Below are 12,500 nucleotides of genomic sequence, written 5' to 3' on the forward strand. Positions count from 1 at the left end.
TGCTTGAAATGTCCCCTGTGAATGATTCCTATGATTTGAAAATTTCTCCATGAACGAAGTTTATCATTTGCGGGTCGTCGTAGGGAGCGCCACACGTCTCAAAGTCCTATGAGCGTAACGCGGTGAAGACGACCCTGCCTGTGGGAATCCTTTGTGTGAGCGGAATTCCTCCCGCGCGGAATAACTTGAACAAAATATCCTGCTGTGTAAAATTAACGTCATATATTAAGTATTTTATTTTTATTTTTTCTATGTTCACTTTCCTTCTCAGTGTGCTTGACCGCATTTACCAAATTTATCGATAATACTGTGCACTTTGCATGCAAGAACCACTCATTGATGAGGTACTTTTTGTGTGTGTCATATCCTCAACCACCAACTGTTCAATAACCTCACTACGGAAATAACCTTCAGTAACCCCACCCATCCGCGTGGTGCGTAGACCCGAGAGAAGTACAATATCCTAAACATCTCACATGCAGCAAGCAACACAAGATGCAGGAGGCACTTATTGCTTATGCGTTAAGTCGAAGAAAAATTAATAACCGCAGAGGTACTGTCATTGCTAGGCTTCAGAAGAAATACATCACCTCGGCAACAGTGCAGGTAATAAAAAACAAGAAGAAACATAAACAAGGTACTTAAGCTCCTCCACAGAACATGTCCATCGCAAGACTTTGATCCAAAAACCAAAGCGCTTGACGATAATGTCTTAACCGCCGCCGCCGCTGTCGTCCTCGTCACCAGCGCATTGCAACACGGGAGCCGCAGTCCGTCGTCACCTTACCCAACTCATTGTGGCCGGTGCGTGGGACTTAACCTTTCGTGAGCGACGGTTATTAGTGCGAGAGTGTTTCCGCCAACTCACTTCCTTATCTCTTATATGTATATATATATAACCTTTTTTGCTGTAAATGTAAGAGAGAGAGAGAGAAAGAGAGAGAGAGAGAGAGAGAGAGAGAGAGAGAGAGAGAGAGAGAGAGAGAGAGAGAGAGAGACAACAGACAGATAGGCAGACATGAGGAAAGAGAGACAGACAGACAGACAGACAGACAAAAGAGAAAGAGAGAGAAAGACAGACAGACAGACAGACAAATAGATACGTAAATAGACAAATTATACATAATAATAAATAAATAAATAGACAAATGGTAGATAATGTAAATAAACAGACAGACAATTTTATTATGAAGAAAGGCATAAACGGACAAGGAAGCAGATACAGACTGACAGGCAAGTACGTACACACACACACACACACACACACACACAGAGAGAGAGAGAGAGAGAGAGAGAGAGAGAGAGAGAGAGAGTTCAATTACTCCTTCATTTCTAAGCTGAAGGTCAGATCTCGTTTCCGGCCACCACTCTGCTTCCCGCGTCATCAGGTAATATAATCTTGAGCCGCGGTGATGTGTCTTTTGGCTGTAACTGCACGATGTATTTTTGCCACATCACATGTCATCGATAGCTTTGGAGTGCACCTGGCCGTGTGTGTGTGTGTGTGTGTGTGTGTGTGTGTGTGTGTGTGTGTGTGTGTGTGTGTGTGTGTGTGTGTGTGTATACGTGTGTGTGGTTAGAAAAAGGAACGCCAACTATATAGTAAAAGCATTCGTAAAATTTGTACAAAAGTGTGTCTGTATGTCTTTGTGCCTTTGCCCATGCACTTTGAAAAAAAAAAAGGCAAATGTGTACACACGGATCTAGAAAGCCATCGGCAAAAATTAAGACGAGAGGAAACACGTTTCAGACACGAGCCGACAAAAAAGACAAAGAGCCACGTAACATCGGAACAGGTTTTTCACGCACGTCTGACTGTGGTTGCGATTCCGACCACAACACGATAACAACCCCCGGGGGATCGACCACAGTCTCGATAAGTACAGTGAAATATCCGCAGTAGCGTCAGTATCCTACCACACACCAGTTACCGCAGCTTCCGATAAGCGTAGATGACCACAAGGCACCGCTGCCCAGATAACGCTGAGATTACCATCAAGACGCTACTTGCCACAGCTAAGATAACGCACAGATTGCCATCATGGTCTATTTACCACACCACTGATAAGCACAGATTACTTTACCACAAGACACCGCCGCCTCAGTGACCAAGCATTACACTAGGTGCTTACGGCAGAGGTGGCCTTGGTTTACATGTGCAGCAGCATCGATTGTCACGGATTAATTGTTTACATAACCGTACACTCGTGGTCAGAAGTCCAGTAACCTGCTTTTACTTTCACTGTGATATGTTCTCCCTCAATTGCAAATTCCTCTGGTCAGCTGACTGTCTCCTTACAAAACCTGACAACTGATTGATTCTTAACATAATAGAGGACTTATCACTGAGAGAAAACTCTAAACACAGTGGAAGTGAATGCGTTACTTAACTTTTGACCATGTCCATCAATTCTTTTTTATTTATTTATATTAACTAGTGGTCAAAGATTATTTGACAATGTTACAGTGATATGATAAAAAAAATATATGTCCATCACATCATAGTGGATACACGTTTTTTTTTTTTTTTTTTCAATGATACTTGTATTTTAATATAAGTGTCTGACATATTTTTTATTTATTTTTCATGGACTAGTTTTATTAACGTATTGATTCAAAGTTTCATGTCTTGGTATTTTAAGTGTATATGGTGAATGCGTAACATGTATTTTAATAATACTATATTTAATAAAATATCTATCTATTTATTCATCTATTCATCCATATCATCCCCTGAAGCAAGATAGGCAGTGCTTCCACGAGCAGCACAAAACACCAACCACAGCGCTCCACGGATCACAGGCATAACGCCACCAAAGTCCTGTTATTTTTTCTAGCGGGGAACAGATAATGGCAGAGTCTCGAAAATCAGGTTGCATAATACCTTACCGACTCAGATGTGGCGTGGCGCTGGTAGCCCTGGGCGAGGATGGTGGCGAAGCAGACTGAGCAGTGGCTGGTGACGGTGCTTCTGTGCTTCAGGGAGCGTGCTGGTGGCCTTTCTGGGTGTCTGTTTTCCTTGTACTTTATCTTCTATATAAATTCCACTCATGAAGATTACTCTATTAAAAATATCCATGTCCATTCCAGCCATGCCAGAAAGTGAAACGCAAACTAATGCAATCTTGCCTGGGAGAATCGTTCTGGGGATATTTTTTTTTGTGGGCGGAATGTTGCTTCAGGGAAAATTAACTGTATGAGGTAATTTATTGGTTAATATAAGCAGCTCTAGAAAAACAGGTACGGGTAGGAACGTGCCAGGGAGGGTCGTGGCACTATCGAGAATTGCCACTTGAGGCTGACAGGGGGCGGTGTGCCGATAACTTAAGAGGAGATAGCGTGATGTGTGCTCCTCCCTCGCGCTGCCTCACGACACCCCGTCAGCGCCACACGGAGTAGTGACACCTTCATGATTCAGCCAAAGAGAAATTATCACATGAATGGGTTGGTCTGTACAGATTGCGTCACGTGTTGCCAGTGACGCCCCTGCAATTAGAATCTGATTATAAGAGTTTCGTCCTAAGACCTTGTGGTGACATTTTTCGCTTGAATGTGTGGATATATAATGATTTAGATTTTTTTTATAAGAAGTACACGTAATTGAGTGTCAGGAAGATGTGAAAATTGTAATATATCAATAGATTAATCGTCTATTGCTGGCCAGTTTACATGTATTCATAAAAAAAAATCCTGATCGAATTAAGACCATGAAGCACCAGCAGTTTCTATTCCGAGCCACTCCGTTGCCTTGAAATTAAGATGATGAAACGTGAACTCAATCAAATTATGTAAAAAAGTTCCACAAAAAAAAAAAATATGTATATATATATCTCTTTCGAGGTTATGTAAACCAGCGCGCTGTCTGCCCTCCTGGACTTGTAGCGTCTGCTGGAAGAGTGGAAGTGACGTGAGTGCGGTCCTGAACCAACAACAAAACAAGTCTTGAAAAAATACACTTATGATAACATGTTTTGTGGCGTGTGTACAGTATTCAGAACACTTCAGGGATGGTGTTTACTGAACGCAGCTCTAAATGTGTTTCTTGTGGACTCGAGAAACACAATACCATTAAACTTATCAAAGTCGTGACACGTATAATGAGTTACACGTGACCTGTTTTGCACCGCAATCAGATAAAACATTCACAGGACACACGTGGTGGACAGGACTATTATTGCACACAAGGACACAATTAGAAGGGTGGTCGTGCTTGGCCATCTAAGTGTTGATTCGACTTCTCTGCGGCAGGCAAAGCTAAAGCTGAGTGAACCTGTCACTTCTTGGGACGTCCATCGAATACTCCGCATTATCTTATGTCTGTCTCGCCTCCATACAGTGATTAGCTTCACTTTGATCAGTGACACGCCCCTGCAGCCACCGTTGTTCCCCGTATCACCACGCCAGGTGGCACCCTTCACCTCCTCTGCGCCACGAATGTCACTCTGAAGTCTGCAGGGAGAACCTAAGCAGCAGACTTTAATAAAGCGGTGACGAAACAAAGTGGTGGTCCCCTTTGTGTGGCGGAAGGCTGGGGATCCTTGGCCCTCCGCTGTACCATTGCACAACACTCGTGAATTGATTTGCAAGATAATATTTCTAATAGTATTCTTCATCATGTACCCTTGGCTCTCCTGTCGTCATAATGTTAATGAGTGGTTATGCATCTGTAGGTACGGAGTATAATGTTAGTGAGTGGTTATGCATCTGTATGTACGGAGTTTAACAGTTTGTGAATGGCATGAAAGATATTTTGTAGGTTTTTATTTTTTTTCTTACCTATTCATAATGTTGTTTCCTGATGACACAGTGCCTAAGGCGCGTAAGCATATCAAATAGATACCACAACTGTCTTAATTCCAGCTGCGTATGAATAACACCAATCGTGGGTGATGCACTACCGCTCCTTGTATCATCTTGCTCTCAGAGATTGATATCTCCTTTCATGCAATAGCTTAATATTATTGCTGGCACGATACCATCATCCTCGCCAGATCTCAGTTTCTGTTGGAGTCAGAACATTTAAAGAGCGATTTTTTTTTTCTTTTATATATAAATTCATCATTATAATTATGTTGAAGGAAAAATATATCAATTAGCTACAGTCATGCAAGGCCGTGGTGCATCAGCATGTAGTCTTGATTAAAAGTGAAAGGTCTCATAACCCTGCTCAAGGTGTCTTGCTCCTGCATCTCACGTCGCCGTCGCCGCCGCCGCCGCCGCCGCCGCCGCCGCCGCCGCTGCTGCTCACCTGTGCCAGCGAGGACAAGTCGCCGCCTCTATCTTATCTCACCCGCCACACTTTTATCCTGACTTATCAGCAGCACGTAATGGGGAACTTGCGTGAAGACCTAAAATGGCTGTACCGGACAATCCTTCTCCGTCTGAAAGATTCGTTTATTTCCCAACCACTGATACCTTAACACGCTGCCAGACGTTCACTTACTCTACGCCTCAGCAGATCATCCATAACATTCGCCGCCTCACGTATCTCTCTTGCTTAATGTGTCCCGTGATTTAGTGGCGCTCCTCCTCCAGCCTTGCATCACCTCCGTCTCTCCTTCACCACCTGCCCAGAGTGACCCACAGCACGCACACCCTGTGAGTAATTATCCCGTGATTTGTGGTCTGTTAGGCATCTCTATTGTTTCTATTTTGGTCACGTGCGTGTGGGTGTACTTACGTATTCCCTTCGTGTACTAAGCGACGGTTGAATCAATTACTGTTGCTGGAGTTTTGCGTGGAGAGATGGATCATGTAGTCGTAGTATCGAATACGGCGATGTGTTCTCGTGTGTGTGTGTGTGTGTGTGTGTGAGAGAGAGAGAGAGAGAGAGAGAGAGAGAGAGAGAGAGAGAGAGAGAGAGAGAGAGAGAGAGAGAGAGAGAGAGAGGTTGAATACCACGAACTATATGTATCAATGTTGCCAGTCATGTTCCGAACAGAAGTGGCAATAAAAACAATAATTGACGTCATTAGGATATTATTAGATTTTTTGTCAGTTCTCCTATCATTGTAAGCCTTTTTTTTTCTCTCCGTCCTTTTTTCATCTTCGTGTATCACTGTCTTCACTGTTAACCATTTGTATTATTATTATTAAATTAAGGAAAGAGAACAGAAGCCCAAGATTCCTTCAGTCAGTAACTTTATTTCGGTGGTGCAAACGTATAAAATGTTGTCAATTGCAGCTAAATAAATGCTTAAGAAAAATCCTAATAATAAATATCTTATGTACACAAGTTTTGCATAAATATTTGAGCCACAACAAGACGTACCGATAAACACACAAACAGGGCGAGAGAGAGAGAGAGAGAGAGAGAGAGAGAGAGAGAGAGAGAGAGAGAGAGAGAGAGAGAGAGAGAGAGAGAGAGAGAGAGAGAGAGAGAGAGAGAGAAGAGCAACACGTAATGTAAAGACAAAAAATGAATAATATCATTAGAAATAATGAGACAATGTCGCCGGAAGCAAATACATAAAGTAATATCAACTGATAACATTGAGAGAGAGAGAGAGAGAGAGAGAGAGAGAGAGAGAGAGAGAGAGAGAGAGAGAGAGAGAGAGAGCCCCGGGTGGTGGTACTGCAGGAACCAAGAAAAAGCCAGCTTTCTCCTCCCCTTCGTTGTGTACTTGAGCGCCTCGTCCTAACCTTTCCCTTCCTAATAAATTTGTTTATATAACATTCATATATATTAACTATACTTCATCTTCTCTAAGTATAACTCTCTAGTCGTCTACCACAAAAATCTGCAATACACGGTCTGAAGAAAAAACTAACGCACACAACATAAAAAAAAAGAACTCCTATGGTACATAATATATATTTCTTCTTTTTTTACAATATAATACTCCACAGTTTACGTCAGGAAGCTTCCAGAGCGTCGCGTGGGAGGCTGGAGGTGTCTTGGGAGTCTGTGCTTTTAGCGACGAGGCGAAGAAGAGGCGGCAGTGGCGAAAAACTCAGCCCCTGACGCCCCTGCCCTCCCTCACAGAGCCCCAAGACGCGACAGCCGAGGAACATTATGAACAGCGGCGGTCTTGTCGTCAGGCGCGCACCCTCTTCGTCAGGTTGCTGGTGGCGGTGTCAGGAGGGTGCGGCGCCGCGACCCAAGCCGCCGCCAGGTACAAGAGGGCGACACTCACGTCACCTGTCATGTATTTTTTTTTTTTTTTTTTTTTAAGATGAAATGTGTTGGTTATGTTGTGGTGTTACTTTCTGTGTGTGTGTGTGTGTGTGTGTGTGTGTGTGTGTGTGTGTGTGTTATTGCCATGGCATCCCACCAGGACAGGTCAGGCAGCGTGGCCGTGCGTGGTGAGCTTGGATATCCCCAGCGTCACTCACCCAACACGTAGGCAGGTCGGCTCTCGCCCCTCTCAGCCCTCTACCACCACCACTACCACCACCACCACCACACTCACCAGTACTACTCTCACTACTCCCACCACCACCACCACCACCACCATCACCACCACCCAGCCAGAGGTCTTGATCAACCGTTCATCGGCAGTCGGCAGTAGTAACAACTAAGGAAATGTTCACCGGGTTCTGAGAAACCGACCGGTGCGACACTGCTCGTCACTGTACACCGAACGACACTCGTCCGGGGACCACGAAGCGCCCGTGTTCGTGGCCTTTGTTTTGATTCATTGTTAGTGTCCGTGGACGTCCGTACATGAGATTTCGTTGGGGATACTATTGTATTTTCTGCTGTGACACGAGCATAGCCGTCTAGGAACAGCCACAGTGGCTTCTTTTTATTTTTTTTTCGGATTTTTTTCTTATAATCCTCGTATTCGCAGAACAGAGTGACTAGAGTTGATCTGGTGCAAGTGAGAAGTTAAAATACTGGGCGAGCACACAACATCTGGCTAACTGGTAACTAGTCTATACGAATACCCGGCAATGACGTCGTGTGTATTCCATTACAATTATATACACGCACACACACAGCTGTACATAGACGGTCATGACACAGCAGCGGGATATGCACAGGAAAGTTTCAGTCACGCCATTAACGACTTCGCAATAACCAACCGTACTCACGCGTCGGGAACACAGCAGTTTTCTCTCTTTCTCTCTCACTTTCTCTCACCTCCCAGGCACCACTGATCGAGCACACGCGTTTCTGAAAGACAGGTAGAACCTCACCATCACTCGTTCAGGAGTTGATCCATGCATTCATAATCTCGAAATCAGCAAGGACGTTCGAGTTTGCGGAGGTGATGGACACGTTAGCCCAGCCCCCCGCCCCTGACCCTCCAGACTCATAGCCCAGGTCAGCCAGCGAGTCCAACTCCACCTTCAGGTCGGAGGTCATGGGAATCAACTCCGTGACCCCGATATTGTCGAGGTCATCAAGCGTGGCCGGGTGAGCTTCCTGGGCCTCCACTTTGACTGTCGCCATTGCAGGTCGTTGTTGTTGTTGTTGTTGTTGTTGTTGCTGTTGTTGTGGCTGTTGTTGCTGTTGTCGTTGTTGTTGTTGCTGTTGCTGCTGCTGTTGTTGTTGCTGTTGTTCCTGCTGTTGTTGTTGTTGCTGTTGTTGTTGTTGTTGTTGTTGCTGCTGCTGCTGCTGCTGCTGCTGCTGTTGTTGTTGTTGTTGTTGTTGTTGTTGTTGTTGTTGTTGTTGTTGTTGTTGTTGCTGCTGCTGCTGCTGCTGCTGCTGCTGCTGCTGTTGATGATGGTGGTGGTGATGGTGCTGCTGGGGATGTTGATGCTGTTGTTGTTGATGGTGATGATGGTGTTGCTGCTGCTGCTGCTGCTGCTGCTGTTGTTGATGGTGATGGTGGTGATGGTGGTGGGCTGCAACAGCTGAAGCGAAGAATGAACCAACTTGTGAACCAACTGGCGAGTAGAGACAGGAATGCTGCTGCTGATGCTGATGGAAGCTTGCCTTATGCTGCTGCTGCTGGAGATGGTGTTGTTGCTGTAGGTGGAGCTGCTCCTGCTCTTGTTTAAGGTACGCCGCTGGGTTGAGCGCTTCGGGCTTTAAGTAAGCGTGTGCCAATTTTTGTTCAGCGAAGAACGTTGGCTGGTAGAGCGGATGTCTTTGGGGAACATTATAGAGGCAGCTGCTTGTCCTGCTGGGGGAGGGAGCAGAGGGAACAGCGTTGTGATAGGAGAAAGATGTGTTGGTGCCCGGAGAGGAGCGGGGAAGACCTTCAGTGGGCGCACCGTAACTCTGCTTGGGTGTGGGAGGGAAGGTGACCATCGAGGACCTGATGAAGGCGTGGTCGTCGAAACTGAATGCGCTCTCCGGAGAGTCTGGAAGATCGGAGGTGGTGGGACTGGTGGGGACGCGTGGCGGGGAGGTGGGGGTGAGGGGCAGGGACCAACTCACGTGATCTTCCATACCCTGGAGGTCTCCTGGTTTGGCATTGTTGAGGAGACAATCCTTCGGCTTGATACCACTGGCAAACTCCTTACAAAGGCTGTTCATCTGGTGCACCTTACCCACCTTCCCGCCGCACCGCTCCGACACGCCCTTCAGCGGATCCTTCGACTTCTTACGCGGCCGATACTTGTAGTCAGGGTACTCGCGCATGTGCAGCTGCTTCAGGCGCTCAGCTTCATCTCGGTACGGTCGCCGCTGCTCCTCCGACAGCATCTTCCATCGGCGACCCAGCTGCTTGGAAATCTCAGCGTTGTGGGTGTCGGGGGCAAACTTGACAATCTCTCGCCGTTCCATCTGCGACCACACCATGAAGGCGTTCATGGGCCGCTTGATGTGGTTGGGCGGATGTTTTTTAGTCTGCGGAAGAAAGAAACGAAAGTCTTAGTATACAGTAAATCTGGCACTGCTCGTTAGTCTTTTTAACTTTAGACCACCATCACTACAAGTAGTAGTAGTAGTAGTAGTAGTAGTAGTAGTAGTAGTAGTAGTAGTAGTAGTAGTGGTAGTAGTAGTAGTAATAGTAGTAGTGGTGGTGGTAGTAGTAGTAGTAGTAATAGTAGTAGTAGTATAGTAACGATAATAGTAATAGTAGTAGTATAATAATAGTATTAGTAGTAGTAGTAGTAGCAGTAGTAGTTAGTAATAGTGGTAGCATCAGTAATGGTAGTAGTAGTAACAGTAGTAGTAGTGACAGTAGTAGTAGTAGTAGTAGTAGTAGTAGTAGTGGTGGTGGTGGTGGTGGTGGTAGTAGTAGTAGTAGTAGTAGTGCTACTACTACTACTACTACTACTACTACTACTACTACTACTACTACTGCTGCTGCTGCTGCTGCTGCTGCTGCTGCTGCTGCTGCTGCTACTGCTGCTGCTGCTACTTCTACTACTACTACTACTACTACTACTACTACTAGTACTACTACTACTACTACTACTACTACTACTACTACTAGTAATAGTAGTAGTAGTAGTAGTTGTTGTAGTAGTAGTAGTAGTAGTAGTAGTAGTAGTAGTAGTAGTGTTGTAACAGAGGGGAAGTAAAAACAAATATGAAAAGAGAAAGAAATCTACTTATTACTTTTAATGTTTTTTTTTTTTTCCGTATATTTTTTTCCTTATCCCTAGTGAGTCTGTCTTTATGGGTGTCATTAGTCTAGCTTCCTTTGGCCAGCCTCCAAATGGCGCCACAGGTTCTCGCTGACACTTGAGAACAACACCCCACATCTCGACTTACCCGAGACTACGACTATTCTGCTCATAAGTAGTGTTCGTTTCACCTTTGTCCCCCTGTTTGTTGACGACTTTCCCGCCAACACTTCCATATCAAACGTTATGTCTTTCCTTGTCCCAGCTTCTAATTGTTCACTTGATCAGCGTAACTATAACAGACTTAGTGACACAGTTAATTCTTGGCTTGGTGCTTCAAACCCACACAGTTGAGTTTTATATGTTGTTCGACTTGATTGATTGATTTATTTATTTTTATAACTTTTTTGTGTGTATTTGTGTTTATGTCTTCCCACTATCTTCCTAAGTGTTTATCTACATTTTTCTTTTTTTTTCTTTATTACCTAGCGCTGTCTTTTTTTTCAAAATCGAAGCACACACACACACACACACACACACACACACACACACACACACACACACACACATTTACACAACTTTTCTTTTTCATTTACTTAACACATTCAGTGTGGATGAATAGAATAAATGAATAAATGAAAGCACAGACCAACCAGCTAACCAAACACGTATCGAAGAAATGAATACATAAAATTAACGCGACTCTGTGAAGAAAATAATACATAAAAAAAAAAGCTTCCTATGGGCAGACACTCCTGCAAACCTGAACTGGCTTTTCCTTTGGAATTCTTCATTTTTGATGTTTTGGGAAAAGGCGATTAGCGGGCCTTCTGAGTTTTATTTTGTCCTTGGTCTACTTTCCTGATAAAAAAAAAATGATAATAACAATAAGAAGAAGAAGAAGAAGAAGAAGAAGAAAAATAGAAAACACAAAAAAAGGAATATGAATAGAAATATTGTTGAAACTAAAGCAAAGTTCCAATGAATTTTGTTTATCACTAATTTGGATATTTTTTTTTTAAGTCGTAATAAAAATAGCTCTTACATAATCATGCCACCCGAAGCGTCTCACCACCAAGGATACACTAACACATGTGCCCCGCTTACATAACTGAACGTATTGTAACAAATCGATTTTATTGTATCATTTTTTTTTATGTTGCGCTCTACATGACACATACAGTGGCTTACTTGATTCTTCCTTCCTTCCATTCCTGTTCTACTCATATGTTGTTTAGTGTTCAGTAAGAGTAGTGCGTGGTTTATTATATATATATATATATATATATATATATATATATATATATATATATATATATATATATATATATATATATATATATATATATATATATATATATATATATATATATATATATATATATATATATATATATATATATATATATATATATATATATATATATATATATATATATATATTATAGACGTATTATAGACCAACAGATGTTCTGGTATCTATATCTACCCTCATATAATCTATCAATCTTTCTCTCTTCCTTTCCCTCTTCTTCTTCTCTCTCTCTCTCTCTCTCTCTCTCTCTCTCTCTCTCTCTCTCTCTCTCTCTCTCTCTCTCTGATGATTATCAAAGACCTAATAGCTTTCTCTCTAACTTCTAACTTCGTATACACTACACGAAAAAAAAAAAAAAAAAAGAAAGAAAAAAGGTGACAACATAAAGTTCTTTCAAGAATGTCTCAGTCTTTGTTAAGCACAACGTGACTAAATTAACTATTCAACGGTAAGCTTCCACCTTCACCGCGCCCAGTTTCCAGTCCCGTACTGCAACATGACACCGAAAAACACACAATGCATTGAATGAACTTGATCTGTCACGCCTCAGCCACACATCCCTTCCTCCTCCTCCTCCTCCTCCTCCTCCTCCTCCTTCTCCTCCTCCTCCTCTTCCTCCTGTAAGAATTGACGGCCTTGTGACCTATCCTGCTCCACTCTTCCTATTCTAATATCCAAAGTCCTTTTTGTCTACAGATTTTCACCCATTTATTTATGT

At 43.4% G+C, this 12,500-nt stretch overlaps 1 protein-coding gene and 1 long non-coding RNA gene across 3 annotated transcripts in view; one reads left to right on the plus strand and one right to left on the minus strand.

Annotated features, from left to right (window-relative positions):
• The window catches only part of LOC135101599 (uncharacterized), a 267,993-nt gene that overhangs the window by 199,208 nt on the left and 56,285 nt on the right, over positions 1–12,500 (plus strand). The window lies entirely within an intron of this gene.
• LOC135101598 (ras-interacting protein RIP3-like) overlaps positions 6,124–12,500 on the minus strand; it is a 14,071-nt gene continuing 7,694 nt past the window's right edge. The window contains exon 2 of the mRNA XM_064005768.1: positions 6,124–9,742. Coding sequence (XP_063861838.1) covers positions 8,153–9,742 — 1,590 coding nt within the window. The 3' untranslated portion in view covers positions 6,124–8,152. The remainder of the gene's footprint in view (positions 9,743–12,500) is intronic.

Source organism: Scylla paramamosain, chromosome 6 (genome assembly GCF_035594125.1).
Source record: "Scylla paramamosain isolate STU-SP2022 chromosome 6, ASM3559412v1, whole genome shotgun sequence".
Classification (NCBI taxonomy): Eukaryota; Metazoa; Arthropoda; class Malacostraca; order Decapoda; family Portunidae; genus Scylla; species Scylla paramamosain.